Source organism: Parasteatoda tepidariorum, chromosome 8, assembly GCF_043381705.1.
Source record: "Parasteatoda tepidariorum isolate YZ-2023 chromosome 8, CAS_Ptep_4.0, whole genome shotgun sequence".
Lineage (NCBI taxonomy): Eukaryota > Metazoa > Arthropoda > Arachnida > Araneae > Theridiidae > Parasteatoda > Parasteatoda tepidariorum.
Window position 1 is genome coordinate 16,446,828 of NC_092211.1, and position 19,441 is coordinate 16,466,268.

The 19,441-nt window shown below is 32.5% G+C and overlaps 1 protein-coding gene across 2 annotated transcripts in view; it reads right to left on the reverse strand.

Annotated features, from left to right (window-relative positions):
- Positions 1-591: 591 nt before the first annotated feature.
- Positions 592-19,441, reverse strand: part of LOC107446398 (protein tyrosine phosphatase domain-containing protein 1-like) — a 102,578-nt gene continuing 83,728 nt past the window's right edge. The window contains exons 5-17 of one of the 2 annotated variants that reach the window (XM_071184465.1): positions 19,061-19,141; positions 17,689-17,804; positions 17,570-17,591; positions 15,929-16,123; positions 13,794-13,883; positions 13,589-13,691; positions 12,142-12,455; positions 10,213-10,469; positions 8,416-8,616; positions 6,832-6,962; positions 4,373-4,474; positions 2,709-2,792; positions 592-1,150 (exon numbers count right to left, since the gene is read on the reverse strand). In XM_071184465.1, the coding sequence (XP_071040566.1) occupies positions 893-1,150; positions 2,709-2,792; positions 4,373-4,474; positions 6,832-6,962; positions 8,416-8,616; positions 10,213-10,469; positions 12,142-12,455; positions 13,589-13,691; positions 13,794-13,883; positions 15,929-16,123; positions 17,570-17,591; positions 17,689-17,804; positions 19,061-19,141 (1,954 nt within the window). In that variant the 3' untranslated portion in view covers positions 592-892. The remainder of the gene's footprint in view (positions 1,151-2,708; positions 2,793-4,372; positions 4,475-6,831; positions 6,963-8,415; positions 8,617-10,212; positions 10,470-12,141; positions 12,456-13,588; positions 13,692-13,793; positions 13,884-15,928; positions 16,124-17,569; positions 17,592-17,688; positions 17,805-19,060; positions 19,142-19,441) is intronic. The other variant, XM_071184464.1, reaches the window with a different exon arrangement.

Genomic DNA, 19,441 nt, shown 5'->3' on the forward strand with positions numbered 1-19,441 from the left:
CGGCATATATATATATATACACTCTCGATATCTCAAAGTTGAGGGGATGCTAAAAAAATTCCAAAATAGCCAGTTTTCAAGATAACAAGTTCAGAACTAAAAGTAGAAAGAATATATTGTAAAATATTACTCTGAATAGTAGAGTCATGAAACATAAGAATAACTACTATTAAATATGTTTGTAATGATAGCTAACTATACGTCTAAATACAACAATGATAATCTTATTTCTAGAAGCAGGACAAAAATAATTATGCATTAAATAGAAAAAAAGTGGTTTACAATTAACTTACTAAGTGGTTTTTTCCAAAAAAAGTCAATTTCTATTTCGAAAAACTACGTCGATTTGACATAACAAGGGTTTCGAGGTATAGAAGTTCGAGATAACAAGAGTGTACTGTGTACATATATATATATTCAGAATCAACATTTTCAAAATATGACAGCATGAGCTGGGAGTACCAGATTAAAAACATCAACAACAAAAAGTTAAATTGCCAGACGAATTTTTTATTGTTTGCACTCTCTTTCCCTATCTACCGGCAGTCAAGCTGATTTTAATATAAATTATTCAATCTTCATTAATATTGATTTTTTATATTTTGTTGCAGTTTTTTTTTTTCTTTGAGTAATTTGATAACACTTAATATGCATACTTTTGGACTTAATTGTTAATAATAAGGGTGATTATTATGGAATCATAAGCATACGGTTGCTTTGGTGTTAAAAAAAAATTCTTAAGGTTAAATTCGCAGCATTATATCATTCTAAATTAAAAAATTACATTTTACTTTCGTGTTATAGTTTGATTAAACAAACGGAAATTTTTCAAACAGAGCTTTTGTTAACCTGGCGATTAAAAGCAAGTCGATATGAGCAATTCTTCGAAGCTCTAAAAAGTACATTTTTGTCCTGATTCACCGATAATCATTTCGTAGAGCTTGTCTATAAACAACATGAGTTGACCAGCTGTGCCTTGGCGAAGTTTATTCCATTCCATGCCAACTGGCCTCAATGTCCCTTGTATACCTAAGGACTGGTGGGTGAGCGACGCAACTAAACGTCTTAAAAGGTCCGTTCGAATTGCAGTGGATTTGGGCTGTAATCTGGCGATAAATCTTACTAAATATTCTGTTGTATACCGAGTACCCTGCGAATAAATAAACACGTTTTAATACTTCAAAAAATTATATAATTAACGAAAAAAATCGTAATATATGTGAAACTGTTACATAATTACATTTTTATTTACAATCATAATACCGTACAGTTGACAAAACAATGTATTACTGATATATTTCGGGAAAAAGGTTTTTCAACTATTTTTTTCGCTTATTAATGCCATCAACACTGAAATAGAATTTCAGAAAACTGGTATTAAAGAAAATTATTTTTGGAAGCAAAATTTTCGCAATAATTGGCTTATCATTAGTGATCGAAATGGACCACAGGTGGCGTAGAGCAGAAATCTCTACCTATGGCAACACTTCGCATGCTTTCACCATTAGCGTGTGGAGAGTCATAGAAGAAGGAAGTACGTTAGTTTCTGTCTTGATATCTGAAAGCGTGATTCACACTTCACGGTATCATACGTGAATCAATCCTTTCGGAGTCTAGCTACTCAAGATCGCATAAATGTTGTCTCAATACTGTCCTCTGGAGAGTCATAGAAGAAGGAAGTACGTTAGTTTCTGTCTTGCTATCTGAAAGCGTGATTCGCACTTCACGGTATCATACGTGAAACAATCCTTTCGGACTCTAGCGTCCCAAGATCACATAAATGTTGTCTCAATACTGTACTCTAGTATAACATCTCGTATTAGTACGTATACGTACTTGCGTTTTGGCCTAGGAAAGCACTTTTTTTTCATCTGCAGGTCCTGAAGGGGTTAGGAAAAAGTCATGTATATGATGCCGCTTGAAAAAAGTTATATCTAGGCTTAAGTTGTTATCTAGCTTCTAGTTGAAACTACTCTAGCCCGAATTTAGAGAAGCCCATTTGATTTGTTTTTATAACAGAAATACGTTTTTATAATATACAGCTTTTCGAAGTAAGGCAAAGCATGAAAATCCTTCTAATATTTTCTTTAAAAATTTTCAGCTCTCAAACCTAATTTTTAACATTTTAAATTAACAAAAAAAAAGGAAAAAAAATTTTCGAAAGTAAATATTTTATGATTGAGTATTATGTATCACATGTGCTGGATATTTTGTAAAAAACGTTGCTGGATATTTTGTAAAAAACGTATTTAGTATGTATTTTTAGAACCCTAAGGAAAAAGGAAAAAAAAGTGTGGACATTGCTGGTCGCAAATTAATATTTGGGTGAGGAAATAAAAACATAAACGATGTCGAAATCAGTCAAATTATAGCTGAGGAAGTGAACATAATGAACAGGTTAATTGAAGGCTGAAACTTGAAGGACTTCCTGATAATCGTCTTTCAACTCTTGTCTTCAATTGCGCTCAAACCAGTCTGGTTTGCGGCCTCCTCTACTGTAATTTGTCAGATTTCGATCATATATTTGCTCTTTTCTTAGCTAAAATATTAATTATTTGTGATCCCCACTGTGTATACTGTTCCTTTTTTATAAGTATTTTAAAAGTGCACATTAAGAGTGGTCTTTACAGAACACCCTACATAAAAATATTTTACGTAAGTAAAGTTTTAGGTATTTAATGAAAAAATAGAAAATATATTTTTCTTACGTTGTCTAATTTCATCAAAATTTCCATCGGTCGATCTGCTCTAATAACAATCACAGACAAATCATTTCTGTTTAATACAGGTTCCTATAACATGAAAAAAATATTTTATAAAAAGAACAGTCTTTACAGTAAAACACCATTTACATCAGACAATGAAAACGGGGTCGATGATAACGGCAGTCATAATTTTTCTAAAAATTCACGAACTTTAACAGGTAGTTCACCTGTGAAATACTTGATTGCTAAATAATACTCGATTTTTTAATAATACTTGATTGTTAAATTATAAATTATAAGAAAAAAAAATTATGGTGGAAAACGTTCTTAATTTACTTGTTAATTGCTACTTTAGATTATTTTTATTTGTTTTTTCAACGAATGGAACACATAATATTCGGGAAAATACTTATTGCATGTTTAAGTAGTTACATATTTAATTTGCGTGTTTTAACATTAGTCAACGTATAGTTTCGTTTAATTATATTCAATAATAAGCTTAAACTTAAAACTGAATTCATTTCAGCTAATGTAGACTCAGGGTTATGAGAATAATGTGAATCTATTTAACATAAGTTTATTACTAACACAAAAAAATACATGACATTTATTTACTAATTAGATTGATTTTTTTAATGATTAATTTATATAAAACATTTTTTCTCGATATTTTAAACTTTATCTTCTAAATTCCATTTATTTAGAAGAAAAAAAATTAAAAAAATTATTTTTGGAAAATATTTTAAAAATCTTAACTTAGGAAACATTAAATTAACTTTAATCAAAATGTTGCAGTTTAATTAACAGTAGTAAAAACATCCGTGTCATTTTTTCCAGTGGCGCCATCTATGGCCAAGAATTCGATTTTTGCCTTACCCATACGTCACATCTGTTTTATAGGGCGGACTCATTTTCACACATCATTCATTCACAAATTGTAATTTTGACCTGAACCAGAGAACGATAAATCTCCAATTCAGTACCCCCAGAGACATAATTTGTTATGGGAACATGAAGGACTCTGTGACCCGACAAATTTAAGGAACACCAGTCACCATTTACAACACGGGAGACTTTGGCCGGCTGGATTCGAACTCTCATTTTCACAAACGCGAGTCCAGCGTCCTGCCAACCAGGCTATCCCGGTCCCAATATTGTTTTGTCAAACTATTTCGTAAAATAAAAACCATATTTCTCTTAATAATTATTTTCTTCTATATCATAAATATTGAAAAATAGATTTCAATTCCGTAGTTGTATTTCTGAGGCCTGTAGAGCCTTCCGCATGGTATTTTTTACTTACAAGTATAACAGGAGATAATTCTTGAGATTTTGTAACTATCTAATTTGACTTTTTTTGCTTTTACGAACTCCTGCACATATTTCTAAGCATTTTCGTAATTTCAAGATTCTAAGTTTTGACAGTTTTTAAGCACCAAAACAAAACGTTAAGTTGATCACCAAAACAGCGGTGGCGGCGTTTACGAATCCTTAATATCGAGAGTTTAAACTTTTTTTAAAATTTTTAGTAAACTTAAAATCAATTAAAAACAATTTGTTTTCATTAAATGAGTTGTACCAAACAAGTTTTCTTGCTATTGCATGCATTTAAGAAATAAATATTTCTTGTATATTTAAGAAATTTAGATAAATACATGTGGACTAACCCTTAGCTGATCAAGCCAACTCCAGAGTAATGCTGACAGAATAACAGGATCAACTTCCATTGCTATTTTATCCCAGACACTCGATCTGTTGTTCATCATACGCTGAAAGTATAAAACAAAAACACTATTATCTTATTATTTAAAATAAAATATGCAGTTGATGATATAAAAACTTCATTTGCTAAAAAACATAATGAAGACGGTTATAAAAGTCGGCATGTTTCGAGTGCTCAATAATAGGTGACCAATCTGAAGAATCGCCAAATGTGAATGAAGGAAACAAAAGTGATTTAAAAAGTTGCGCACAAAAAATTGACACTAAAGATTCATTTCTTTTTTAATGATATGCGTTCACCATTTCTGTATGGCAAATGGAAATGCTCTTGTCCTGATTTGTCTCCGCGTTTTTCCTAGTTTTATTTTTTACTTTTATTTTTTTATTTTCGATTTTATTATCTCCCCCCCCACTTCCTGTGACTCTTCTAGATATGTTTTTTATCTTTATTTTCCATCTTTTTCAAGTAGCTCGTTTTTGTTTAAAATCACTTTTGTTTCCTTCATTAAAATCTGGTCTAGTCTTGAGAATGAGAGCCGATTTTTGAGCACTCGAGACTTATCGACGTTTCTTAACCTCTTCATATTTTTTTTTTGAAGCAAATTAAATTTTTATATTGCCAAGTGTATCTTACCGCATTAGTTTCACGGAATTATTATTTATTTAATAAATTGTGTATAGTTAGAAATTTTATAAAAATTCCACACAATCAATCTCATTCTTACGGTTTTAGAAAAATCCCAGAGTTGAAGCATCAAATCAAAAGTTATTTAATATCGATATTAGGGCAAAAGTCTGATTTCATGTAATCAAAAAATTGCTTTTGATATCTCATTCCTTATACTATTCCAAAATTTTTCGAATATATATATCCACTGACTAGATATTTTCGTAATTATAATTTTTCAGATATTATAATTATATGCAAGTATCATATTTTAATGCTTAGTAAATTAACCTTGTTATGCAACGTATCGGTGTTATGCTAATTTTGTATTGATAATCCATATATCTTTTGAATTATTGTATTGCTTTTAAAAGCTTGATAGTTACAATATTTTTATTATGTTATTATAAACCAAATAAATAGTAAAAACTTTTTTTTTTTAATTTAAGCGCATTAGATTCGTTTTTAAGAGGACACCATACTATGCCAGAAAGTTCGTCACAAATTTTCTTCTCCTCTATAAGTAATTTAAAATTAAAAGTTCAGGCAAAAAAACAGGAGTAAGCATATCAAAATTCAAACAGATTAGAGGATGACTTAGAATTAAGCAATCTAAGCAAGTTCTCTTTCAATAATGTGTTTGCATTTAGGTATTTTTTTAGAAATTGAAACATTATAGCTTACTCTGCATTTGCTTGACAATTAAATGGTTATAGTAAAAAAATAACTTTAAATTTTAAATTACTTTGGTTGAAAAGAATTTGTGATCAAAAATTTTTCTTATGGTATATCGTCCTCTTAAGAAATAATTTCTATCAAAAACTTTTTCAAAAGAACAATGAAAAAGTTCAAGTTTAAACAGCTGAGTCAACCGATCAAAAATTCACGCAACCTAGAGTAACTATTTATTCTTTAGCATACAGCTGTACAGCTAAATATAGCTTCCACAATGTTTCCACGTAAAGCCGTGGTGGCTCAGGGGATAGAGCTCTCGCCTCCCAATGAGGTGACCCCGTACTCTATCTCAGCGACAGCTGGTCGATTCTAACTCCACACCCAGTTCACACAGACCACAGTGCTGACGTAAAATATCCTCAGTGGTAGACTGATCATGGGTTACAGTCCTTTTGTCGTCAGGCTAACCATGGGATTTTTTCGCTGTTTTCTTCTCCATGTAACGCAAATACGGGTTAGTTTCATCAAAAAGTCCTCCACGAAGGCAAATATCTCTAAATACGTGATACAGTAGTTCCCTTGTCTTCTGGATTGGGTTCAAAATAACAAGGCTATGGAGTTGAACATTAGTAGTCGTAAACCCAAAAAATTGGATAGGCTGTTCAACGACGGTTATAAAATAAAATGTTTCTACGTGTTGACGAGCTTGGTTTTATCGTCCCCAACCGTAAAGTCTCACAAATACACTTATTTCCAACCCTAGAAACATGTTTTAAACAGCTATTCCATCAGCAGCTAGTATTCAGAATGTGTTTAGCTTTATATTGAAAAAACGTTATCCTGCTATGATTTGGTTTCAAATCTGTAGACTACATGGAATGAACTTTTATATTTAATCTTCAAATAATGAAATGTCTATCTTTAATTTGATGAAGTCTGTAATAGGTAAATTTTTTTTTACCAACCGTTCATTTTCTTCCTGAAAAAGTGTTCATCATTTGAAGCTTACATAGTAACAAATCACATAATGTACGCTACTTCAAATTAAATTTTAAGGTATACCTGGTATTTTCTCAATTGACTGGCAAATTCGTCTCCCATAATGTAATGGTCAGCCAATAGAGCATCGATGATATTGGTATTTGTCAGAGGCTTCCAACAAGCTTCTTCTTCAATCGACAACGTTGAGCAACCTACAATCATTAAGAACACCGAGTCTGACTACTTTATTTATGCATACAATGACAAACATACACTGGTTATTTTCATCGAATGTATTTTTTATTCTAATGCCGCCATTTAATAAATAAACTGGCTTTTACTGTTTTTCGTTCTTTCCTTCATTTATTACGATGTGTCAGAATTTAGAATTTTTTTTCCTTTTGACTTAAATATTAGTTTGAGATTAGCATAGTTTTTCATATTCAGTTTGATGAAAAATCTAAAAATATATATTAAGGGCTGTAATTACGAAACACTTTGTAATAGAGTGTCATCCTTAATAATAAAAACGAAGAGTTTGCGCTTGCCACATAGCTCCAAAACCGTTTGAATATTTTTAATTTAATGAAAGGCTACGTACAGTATGCACTGGGTTTATCTCAATTTCTGCATGATGAGATGAAATAGAGTTTTGATTATCGATATGAAGTAACCAGTATTTCATTAATTTTGTAACGATAATATCTGGAATTTGAATCTTGAATGTTCGCAACTTTTTCTTTATTCAAATAAACTCAAATCATTTCACATTTAGTATGCAAAAATAATAAAATACCAGCTTGAGTAATTTTTTAGAAAACTGTGATAAATTTGACGAGTCATCGTCAAATGGATTTTTTTTTTTTTTTTGGAAAATTGAAAAAATTGAACTTTAGTGTCTTTCTTGAATAACCGATTCAATGTGGACTTTTTAATGGGCGTCTAAATAACATTGGGTATAGGTATATATTGGGTATAGTAAACGGAACTTTGTGCAGCGGTCGTTATGATTTTAGGGTCGATGTATTGGAAGATTGTACTAAAAAGCTTAGAATGTAGATCCTTTTTGACGCTAAATAATATTGAATCTGCTTTTTCTTATTCTAATAATGAAAAGTCACCGAGAAAGTTGAAAAATAATAATAAAAAATGAAACTATTCCAATTTTTTAAAATTGTTTCGGCGTAAGCTTTCATCTTTGTGCATGATTGAAAGAGTAGTGCTTATGTTATATTTACGCTTTTTTTCCTTCGTACTCGGAACGAGTAGCAGCAAATAATAAATAATTTTTCAAAGCTAAAGATGTTTATGAAATGCATTTCTTATCATCTTGCAATAGAAACAAGTCGTGGATTTACTTCGAAATTAATCTACCTCAAACTTAGTACCTCAAACGGAATTGAATTCGCTCTCACTCTTTCGCTTTCAACATTATTCAACATTGTTATTTAAATAAATAAGGAAAATAATTATTTTCTAAAAACTATCTTGTAACACATAACACATTGTTAAAATACAATTCAATTGAAATCACGATATTTACATTTATTTTGCGTTTTATTCCTTGCTTCAATAAATTGAAACTTATAAGTAAAATTTGCAGCAGAGATTTTAAAATAAATTTTTAGAATCATTCAATATTGGCAATAAAACTTTCCACCCAACCTTTATTATCCTTTTTGGCGAAAATGTCTCTCTTTTTCTGAAGTCCGTTCAAGAGAGGGGTGTTCTGCTCTGAAGGGCTTTCTTGCAAGACAGAATCGATGATTTCATTACACTCTTCGGAATTAAGATCGTCCAATGGATCATCCTCTTCTTCTTCATTCCTTTCAATATCTGGAAAATCATCTTCCAATTCCTCGCGATCTACAGATATTGAAAAATTCAATAAAAGAGTATATATATAAATATATAATAATTCATAACTCTCAAGAGAAAATAGTTTCNCAAAAAAGTATACAAAAGCTAGACGTTAAGAACGTATCCAATGAGCGAGCAAAGCGAGCATCGGATTGTGAAGCAATCCGAAATGAACTGCGAAAGCAGTTCCGAGGGTTGGCGAGCACCATCGAGCAGGGGGCGAAGCCTTCTAGTTAAAACTTAATACATTTATTTTGCGTTTTATTCCTTACTTCAATAAATTGAAACTTTTAAGTAAAACTTTTGCAGCAGAGATTTTAAAATAAATTTTTAGAATCATTCAATATTGGCGATAAAACTTTCTATCCAACCTTTATTATCCTTTTTGGCGAAAATGTCTCTCTTTTTCTGAAGTCCGTTCAAGAGGGGGGTGTTCTGCTCTGAAGGGCTTTCTTGCAAGACAGAATCGATGATTTCATTACACTCTTCGGAATTAAGATCGTCCAATGGATCATCCTCTTCTTCATCATTCCTTTCAATATCTGGAAAATCATCTTCCAATTCCTCGCGATCTACAGATATTGAAAAACTCAATAAAAGAGTATATATATAAATATATAATAATTCATAACTCTCAAGAGAAAATAGTTTCCCGATGTTGGCCACTCTTCACACAAAGCCTTTAATGTTACCCACAATTATCTATGCAAAGTAATTCATTGTTTTTTTTATATTATTTTTTAATTTTGTAAAAGTGTTGGCAGATAACTGCAAAAATTATAGATCGGAAAATAGCTTCTTAACGACATTTAATAATTACTGAATTTAGTAGAAATTATAGTGGTCGGAATATCCTGGTTGGCAGGGCGCTGGACTCACGTTTATGAGAATAGCTGTTCGAATCCAGCAGTCCAAAGACTCCCCATTTAGCAAATAGTGACTGGTGCATGTTAAATTTGTTTTGTCAGTCCGGGGTAGCCTGGTTGGTAGGGCACTGGGCTCATGTCCAAGAGTTCGAGGGTTCGATCCCCACCGGCCGAAGACTCCCCGTGTAGTTACTGGTGACGAATGCACGTTAAATTTATCGAGTCACAAAGTTCTTCGTTGATTTGTTATGGGAACACGGGTTCCCATAGCAAATCAATACCCCTGGGGGTAATGATGCAGGAGTTTCCTTGTCTTCTGGATTGGTTCAAAATTACAAAGCTACGGAGTTGAACATTAGTAGTTGGGTCTGCAGTTCAACGACGGATATAAAGTAAAATTTGTCTTGTCACAAAGTCCTCCACGATCCCATCACAAATTATGCTTCTGGGGGTACTGAATTAGAGATTGGTCGTCACTGATTCAGGTCAAAATTACGATCTGGGGATGAATTAGTGGATGTGCGAATGGGTCAGACGTATGGGTGTGGCAGAAGTCTAATTCCTGGCCATAGATGGCGCCACTGAAAAACAAGAACAATCGCGTCCTCTCTGCTTTAACGGCCGACAACAACAGTAGAAAGTATACTTTTCTCGGCCACGGCCTTACAAATAGTTATAGCAATTTTTCATGTATATTTTTTTATTGAAATAAAAATGACAAGTTCTAGCTACGCACCTTCCTCTGTATTAACTTCCACATCTTTTTGTTCAAGATTTTCAGAACTACCGATCGTCTCTCCTTTGATTGGCTGATCTTTGGAAGACTCTGCATTACTGATAGATTTGTTGGTGTATTCCATCTCAGGTTCTGGCCCGTTCTCTTCATCGTCTGACAGATTGTAGTTGATGTCACCACCCATGGGAGGACGGAACCCACCCACGTGATTGAGAAATGCCTGCTGCTGTTGCACACAGTCTTCGGGGGTCAATTGGCTGACGAGAAAAAAAGATTACAGTAATTGTAAATAAATAGAAAATTAGAAAATGAATCGAAAAACAGAAAATTAGAAAATGAATCGAAAAACAGAAAATTAGAAAATGAATTAAAAAATAGAAAATTAGAAAATGAATCGAAAAACAGAATGACTTGCTTGATTTTTTCTTTCTTTTCTTAAATTCAAACCTATACTTAAGCTCTTCAAAGGACGCTATAACACGGGAGAAACTTTTCGTAGCAAATCATTTCTCACCTCCATAATTAATTTAAAATTTGAAAAAAGTGTTAATACAAACCTAGAGTAGGCCTTAATGTTACAAATACTGGAAAAAAATTAAAATATAAAAAAAAAAAATTTCTTAAGAAAGTAACTTAATATTCAGCAATGGAGAAGTTCCCTTCCAATAATTTGTTTAGATTTCGATGTTTTTAATTTTTAATTTTTTTTTTTAGCAATTGAAACTTTTTTAGCAATTGAAACTAAATTTGCCTAAACTGGCTCACTATTTATTTCCTTTAAATTTTAGACTAGCTATAAAGGGGAAAGAAAACTTGCTACAAAAGTTTCTCCCGTGATATGGCGCACTCTTAAGATCTAACCACCAATATGTCGGACAACTCAGAAGCAATTTTATCTCTTAAAAAATAATTATTTTAAAATAATTTTTTTTCTGTCTGAATGCCTCCACAAAGTGATTATCTACGCAAAAAATAAATACTATATACCCTCGTTACTCAGGAGTTTTTATTTGCAGTGAAATATTATAAGAACGGTTAGACATTAGATTCAAGTAACCTTTTGAACAGTTTTACGACATACAAATATTTCAACTAATTGAGACTAGAAGATAGTGTTTCTTGACAAAAATGTTAATGAATAAACTGTAAAAGCAATATGCAAAAAAAATGATAAAATTTAGTATTATTTTACGTAATTTAAAAAAAAAAACTTAAAATGTTAAGCTTAAAAAGTGTTAAATGCTTAAATTAAAAATCACCTTTCTCTGTCATTATTTAAAGCACATTTTTCAAAAAGTTAATAATGCTTTATATAAGCAAATATTATTTCTTTTAAAACTATGCCGCTAGTTTTCCCAGAAATGAATACAAAATTTGACAATATGTTTTACTCTAAGACCCGAAGTTTAAGATAAAATAGTTCAATATTTATTTTTAAAAATGGTAATTAAGTAAAACTTAGCTTAAGTTTTGAACAAGAGCAAAAAATATTATCTCTCTTTTTCAGAAATTAGCGGTTTAATTTTTATTTTCCGAGAAAATTTTGCAACCGAATTCTCTATCAATTCATTTATTTATCGGGCAAAAAAACCAAAAAGGTTGGTAGTCTTAATGATCACTATGCCCTAACGATTAATCACCTTAAATAAGGATTTTCATGATTAATGATTTTGATTTAGAATAAAAAAAGGAGATTAATAGTTTAAAAATTAGTGAATTATAGAGATATTTATGATGAACTTTGATAGCGTATATACGAGAGCAGTGTAAGATAGTCTGATAATTTACTTATGACTATATTATTATATAATTTACTTAATGAATTTGATTTAAATAAAAAAAGGAATTGAAGATTTGGTAATTATTTAATGACCACCTCTAACAACCCATTTCAGAGATGAATGAGAAATTGTCAGATAATATGTTTACCTGTCAGGGGAGTCCCAAAACGGTCTGTCGTCTTCGTGATCCTGTTCCCCATTGGGTGGTGATGGTGGTGCACAGTGCCTGGGTTCTTCCACTATACCGTTCATATAGGCTGTTTTGGGCAAGGATAGTGCCCACTTTTGTCCATCGGGGAACTTTTTCTGAGGAGAGAAGCTTATCCTGAGAAGGCGACATCGAGAGGAAAAAAACTCCAAGAACTGGTTGGGTCCGTTAAAAAGATCTTCAATAATTAACGGAGTGTTGAAAAAATTTTCGTTCATCAGTGACAAAAGACGCTCGCAGAAGATGAAGATAGGCTGTAGGTCAAAATGGGATTTATAAGAAAACGTACTCATATTAAAGGCAAAGAACACGAAGTCAATAAATAAAATGTAATTATTACTATCGAAATAACTGGACATCGCGTTACAATACAGGGTGCTTATAAATTCCCGGACCCATGTTGATATTTAATAACTCATAAAATAATAAAGATAGATTAAAATTAATAACATAAATGGTTAGATAGACTCAAAAAGTTTCATGACCCATGTCAATGAACTTCCACGTGTGCCTCCTTCGTTGCACGGAGAATATCAAGTCGATTGACAATTTCAAGCCAGGTAGCGGCAAGCATGTCGGCATCCATAGAGGCTATTGCGGTTGTAATTCTGGCTTTCAGGTCATCAATGTTCGACACGATCCTCCTGTAAACATTGTCCTTTATAAATCCCTGAAGAAAAAAGTCCAGCGGCGTTATATCAGGTGATCTGAGTGGCCAAGGAATTGGTCCTCCTCGCCCAATCCATATTCCTGGAAAATGGTCATTCAAAGAACTACAAACTATTATACCCCAATGAGGTGGTGCACCATCTTGTTGCAAAAAGATATGTGGCTGAAGCTCTTCTAGTTGTGGAAATACGAAGTTTTCCAACATGTCAAGTATACGAGTGATAAGACCGTTAAATTACCAAATTAACGGACCGTTAAATCTATGAACCACCATAAAATCTGTGCTTTCTCTTGTGGTGTATGCATTCTCCTTAATATCCGCTCGAATAATTGAAAAGTACTACATAGAAAAGTACTACATAGAACAAATACATCAAAAGTAAACATTGCAATAGTTGCCAAAAACAAAAGAGAGAAAAATGCAATTAATAAGCAAACGATATTTAGAAAAGTACAGATATTTAGACTGGAAAATGAAATTATCTGAAATTAACCACACGAGCAGACGATATTTACAAAAGTAAAGAAAGTAAGTGACGCCCGGTGGCTGAGCGGTAGCGCATCGCGCTGTCGTGCCACAGGTCCCTNAGACTTTGAAATGAAATTATCTGAAATTAACCACACGCGCAGACGATATTTACAAAAGTAAAGAAAGTAAGTAAGTAAAGAGATATATATATATATATAGATATATAAAGGAATGACGATAAAGTCTTACTTTTGGTACATGCTTGAGCAATCTGCCTTCAAATCCATGCAGCAGAAATCTTTGCCGCTTTAAGTACATATTTAAACTCATTCTGTAGTTATCTCGTGGTATCCTAAAAATTGGAAACATTCATAAATAACAATTTTCAATGATTAAGAATGGATGTCAACAAAACATTTTAATGCACGCTTAGAGAGAGGAAGAAAAAGCTTACACATTTGCATAGACTATAAACATGGGCACAACAAATTGAGCAAATCCTTGGACACTTTCAACTTGACTTTTAGTCTGTACAGATCCCGGTCTAGAAAAAATAAAAATTTCACATACAGTAAGTTAAAATAAGAGAGAAAAATGTTTTACCGGTATAATAGGCACAGAAGTAAATGTTCTACTAAATATTTTCGCAAAACAGAACTTAATGTTGGATTGTTTTTATCTTCGCAATCTGGTTCAAGCGTAGCGTATTTTCAATGTCCAAATTGATTTAGAATCTTACGCAACTTTTACTGTCGCTTTCTTATGCACACAGAGAACAAATTTAGAAAAAATTGTATATTTCGTTTNCAATCACAGTAAAATTTGTGTGCTTTCTCTCAAACTTGGACTTTTATGCTCCAGGCAGATGACGTAAGCCGAGTGCAGCGCCACTAATTTGCATATTGCAATTTTACTCAGCTACTCTTAGTGGACAACATATGCAAATTTTGCACGGTTTGGCTTACTTTTGAAAGAGTTATCGCTATTTTTGTGATTTTTCCTTAATTTATGATAACCAGTGTATTATAATCACTCGCTTCTTCAAGTGAAAGCATAGTATAAATCAACCAATGAACTAAAATCAACTATTGCAGACCATTATATGAACATTCAGGTAAGTTTATGACATTTTTTCTTTTTTTTCACTCAATTAAAATTTCTTTATTTTTCAAGTTAGGTTTAAGAAGGATGATGAGACACTTGTGAACAAAACATCTGGGGCTGATGTGAACAGTTCACATAGCCCCTATATAGTATTAAGATTATTATCCTCATGATATTATAAGTTTAAAAAATATGTATGCATTTAAAATTATTATTTCAATTTTTCATAATTAATTTATTAATTTTTCCTTAAAAATTTTATTATTATTAAATATATTTATCGCGCATTGCACATATTAACTGATACACCTGAGAAAGATAGAATTGCTAAAGCTACGAATGGAAAGTATTAGACATGAAAAAGTATTAGAGAAGAAAGAAAAAGGCCCATTACAACTCCCGTGGAACATGAACTTGCGAAAAGCCCAACAACGGAAAAATTATTGTTCAGCTGAAAAATTATTTTCTTATTGACAGTACTGTTGTAGAATTTAAATTCACATAGTAAGCTACAACCCATTCAATGTTCACATGTGCCTCCAATCGGGGCACATGTGAACAATTGAAGTCATTTTTCTAAAATATCATAAAGTAAAGAAATATTATATTGAAAAATCTCAAAAAATTCCATAAGACAAAGAAAAGACTATTTAAACATATGAACTTCTTTACTATGAAAAATTGTTGATATTTTTTGAAAAATGAAGAAATAAAAAAACATGTTCAGGTGTGCCCCCCTCTCCCCTACTGCAATTACCAGCTTAATAAATATTTCAGCGATTTAGTTAGTGATTTATTAAAGTAAAAAGAGATTTAATGATTTAGCCAGTGGATTAGTTTAGTGATTTGATTGTATTGATTAAAAGTGAGGTATGCTACCAAATAGAAAAATCAACCTAAACGACGAAAAGTTCAAAATTATTTATATAATTTGCCTTTTTGTATCGTAGCTACTTCTTGGAAAAGAAAAAAAAATCTAAAATATTACAACTTTCATTTTTATAATTTATAATTTTTTTTTTTGAACTTTTAGTTCTGATAGCTTAGCAACAGGAAGAAAATAGTTGCCAAGCCAACTTTTCTCATAATCTATCTTGAAATACTTTTTTATTTTCCGTTGTTTAGCCATATGGGCATTAGAACATGGGACTTCGAAACTCGAATGTAGAAGGGAGTTACATGTTGGGACGTAGGATTAAGAATTTAATTAGTATATGTAAATACGAAAGATATATGAAGTGTTTGGTATAGAAGGCTCAAATGCACAAAATGTTTGTCTTCTGGCCTCTGAAGCCACACGATGTATCAAAAAAGTCTGATGATTTCCTAGTATACAAAGTACATGAATTACATATAAAAACTGTTGTCAAAATCAAGAAGTAGAAGCAAAACTTCTAACAGAATCAATAAATTGTTAGTCTGTTTCTAAACGATGTCAGAATTACAGAAATACTTTATATTTTTATGAAAATGCGTTTGTCTTACCTTTTGTTCCTAACATAGGCTACAGCATCTGTGGGCTTACATCGAAATGTGTAGATGAGGTAGCAGGCTACAAGGACACCCGTCCGTCCGAGTCCCGCGTGACTGTGAATGGCCACTTTACCCTCAGACAATGCAAATGCTAACACCTTCACCATGTCCAATAAATAGGTTTTTGGCACTGAACCGTAATCCTTCCTGAAATTATGCAACAATCGTGTTAAGTGGAATATTCTGACTTATTTAAAGTATGTGTATTCACAATTTTCTATAGAAAGCCCACTTCGGTGGCGTTGTCTACAAAGACATCGCTCATACCACTATCGGAGGACTGAAAGTCATGGGTTCGATCCGGGCAACCTACTAAACTGCACGTTATATATGTCATGGCTTAAAATCCTATTATTAGTAACGGTGTGAAAGTTAGGAGAGAGAGGGACATTAGTTATGGCTCTTTCCACGTTTTCTGACTTGGATCTTGCTATACTTAATATAGCCATTAAAAGTTAGAGCCAGAATATCGAGGAGTAGTAGTGCTTTATTTACGTCGTACTAGAACTGCACATTGAGCTATTGGCAACGGCCTGGGAAACATCCCTGAAAATGATTCGAAAAATGGCCGACACAATTTTGATCCTCTACGGAGGGATCAAAGCGCTCACTTCTCTGGGAGGTGAGCACTCTATCCCCGGCCCAGTAGCAGCCATGTTACTTTTTGGGGGTAGGGATGGCTCCCCTGCTTTAATAGCCTAACGACCTACAAACAAAGTTCAGCTCTAGGCTGTAGAGCAGTTAAACGAGCAAAAAATGTACAAAGGGAAAGAAGGCTAGTTTCCATACATGTAATGTCAACGAGAGTCAAGATCATAGATCTTGAGATTTATGATATTGACTGGCATTGCGATCAAAATTTATTTTTTATGCGCATACCCCGAATCTTAGTACACATCATGTTCCCCTAAATTTCAATATGTTGCTTACCTAATACTTTTTTTTTCTGGTATAGCATATCACACCGAGCATTTCTTCGCGTTAGTTACGAATTCCTAGAGCTACACTTCTTCTTTCTATATTCCTCGTAATGTGTACCAATACCACACACCCTCTGTCGCTTCATGAGCTGATCAAAGAGGTCGCCCAGTCATTCACTGACAGTGATGCAAGCCTTCGATGTTTTGCGGGGAACCATGTATTTAAGATCAGTCCATTTTGGGACCCGGGAAAACGAAACGCAGACCATGGTTGAGTAATGTGTTCAAAGGAAGTTTTAAGTTCCTTTAAAACATATGAGCATGCAAACGTGAAAGAAAGTAAAAAAAATTATTCCTAAAAGTCTCTTCAAAGAAGCTTTTAATCTTAGTTCATTGTATGCTTTGTGTACATGTTTTACATAATAAAATACGCTTGTATATTTTTCTTGTGTTTAAAAGTTTTACAACACAGAGTTCCTTAAACAATAATGTTCCACAAAGGATAAGTAATTAAACTCCTCCCCCAATATAGGGTATTCTGGTAAGGATATAAAACACTCCCACAATATAAGGTATTTAGATAAGAATAAGCAATCTGGTTTATCCTTACCCTCGTGCATGTTTGTACATAAGGATATAGTAAATCATTTACCCAATAAAAATTGTTACTTACCAGTCAAAATTGTAGTAAAAGACTGCATGTAAAATAAAAAGAGAATGTATCACTCGGATTAGTTTAAAAATTTTGACATTAATTATATATTAATTAGAAAGTGAAAAAAAATGTTCTACTTTTGTTTTCCATGAAGATCTGTGGATCGTAGGTGAATCCTGACCGTTGCAGGGGAACGCCGCAGGAATCATGCTCTCCTCTCTCCTGCAAATTGATTAATGATTTGATGCCGAAACTGGAAAGAAAAAAATTTTTACTAAGTATTATCTTAAATTTTTTAAATCAATTGTTTTCAAGAAAAATTGGAAATCATTTATACAATATCTGATCTGAAAAGATTATAAATAGACAACGCACAAATTTTTATTTTCCCAAACATTATTAACTATTTACCTCAATCTTGTTAAACATACAGAAAAAAATTGCTTTCCGCATCTAAATACAAACGCTGATTTCCTACTACACAAACGAATAAGCATAACTTGTAACGTAATAAAACCGGGTCTCTATTATTGTACCGAGTTTGGCATCAGTAATTAAGGTGGAAACAGTACAATTTAGAGACTTCTCTTGTAACGCTTTACCAAAAGTTATCTGTGGAATATCTATACTTTGATACTGCAGGTGCCTGACGAGAAAGTCCATGGATATTATCTAGCTGTCACTAGATCCTGAAGGATTGGACACAACAACACCAAAAGTTATAGCTACCCAAGTCAAAATTTTTGATAGTTCTATCAAAACATTTTGATGGTATATGTTGGTTTCAGTGTAATTCATGATAGTTCAATGTCAATTGATGGTCACTATCATCCAACATTTTCCATTATGCGTCATGGTTTTTGATATGCCAATAGACTTCCATCATTCCCTGATGAAAATGCTACTTTAATACTATGATGGTTAACCATCAAGAGAAATTTGATTCTCATGAACCAACAATCCGTGGCGATTCGTGATGGTCCATGATAGTTCCAACAATACATTTTCATGAAAGTTTAATGGGGATTATAGTTGGTTCAGCAGGAATATACCATCAAAAAAATTTTTTTTATGTTGGACCATCAGAAATCAGTCTGAATTCTTACATTGGAGTGATGATAGTTCTTGATAGTTCTAACAAATTTATTTCTGAGAAACTATGATAGAAACTCCTGATAGTTCAACATGAATAAACCATCAAAACAAATTGCTGCTCTTCTGTTGGACCATCATAAATCAGTCCGAATTCGTACGTTGGGATGATGATTACTTACGTTGGTTACCATCAAAAATATAATGGTTCATGATAGAATTATTGATGGTTATCATCAAGATTATGCTGGTCCATCAGGGGAAAACCATCAAAAATTTTGATTTGGGATTACATCCTGCAGTTGGAACATGAACCACAATAACTCAATGATAATGCGTTTGTCTCCCAATGAAGCGCCAAATTTACGGGACAAAGGTGCAATTTAATTTTTAAAAATAGAAATATATTTTACTTACTCGCGAAACTGTTTGATGATTTTGTACTTTTCGATGATCTCCGTAGATGGGCGAGCCATCGTCACAATTTCCTCCGTGACCCTTCAAAAACAACAGCAGAAAAATATAACATTTTTAATATTATTCATGGGTTCAACATACAAATGAGCATACAAATATCAAATTCATGTCTTTTCATTTTAATGAAATATGTTTGACAACGCCGTTGGTTAGCAAAAGTTTTAACTTTCGAGTATTAGCGAGTCAGGGTAAAATAGTACAGAATTTTCTACTTTCTCAAATCTAATATTTAAGAAAAGGATATAGAAATGAACGGTTTGCTGCATTCTGCTTACAACAACCAGATATTAAGCCTTACTTGCTTTCAAACTAAATGACAAA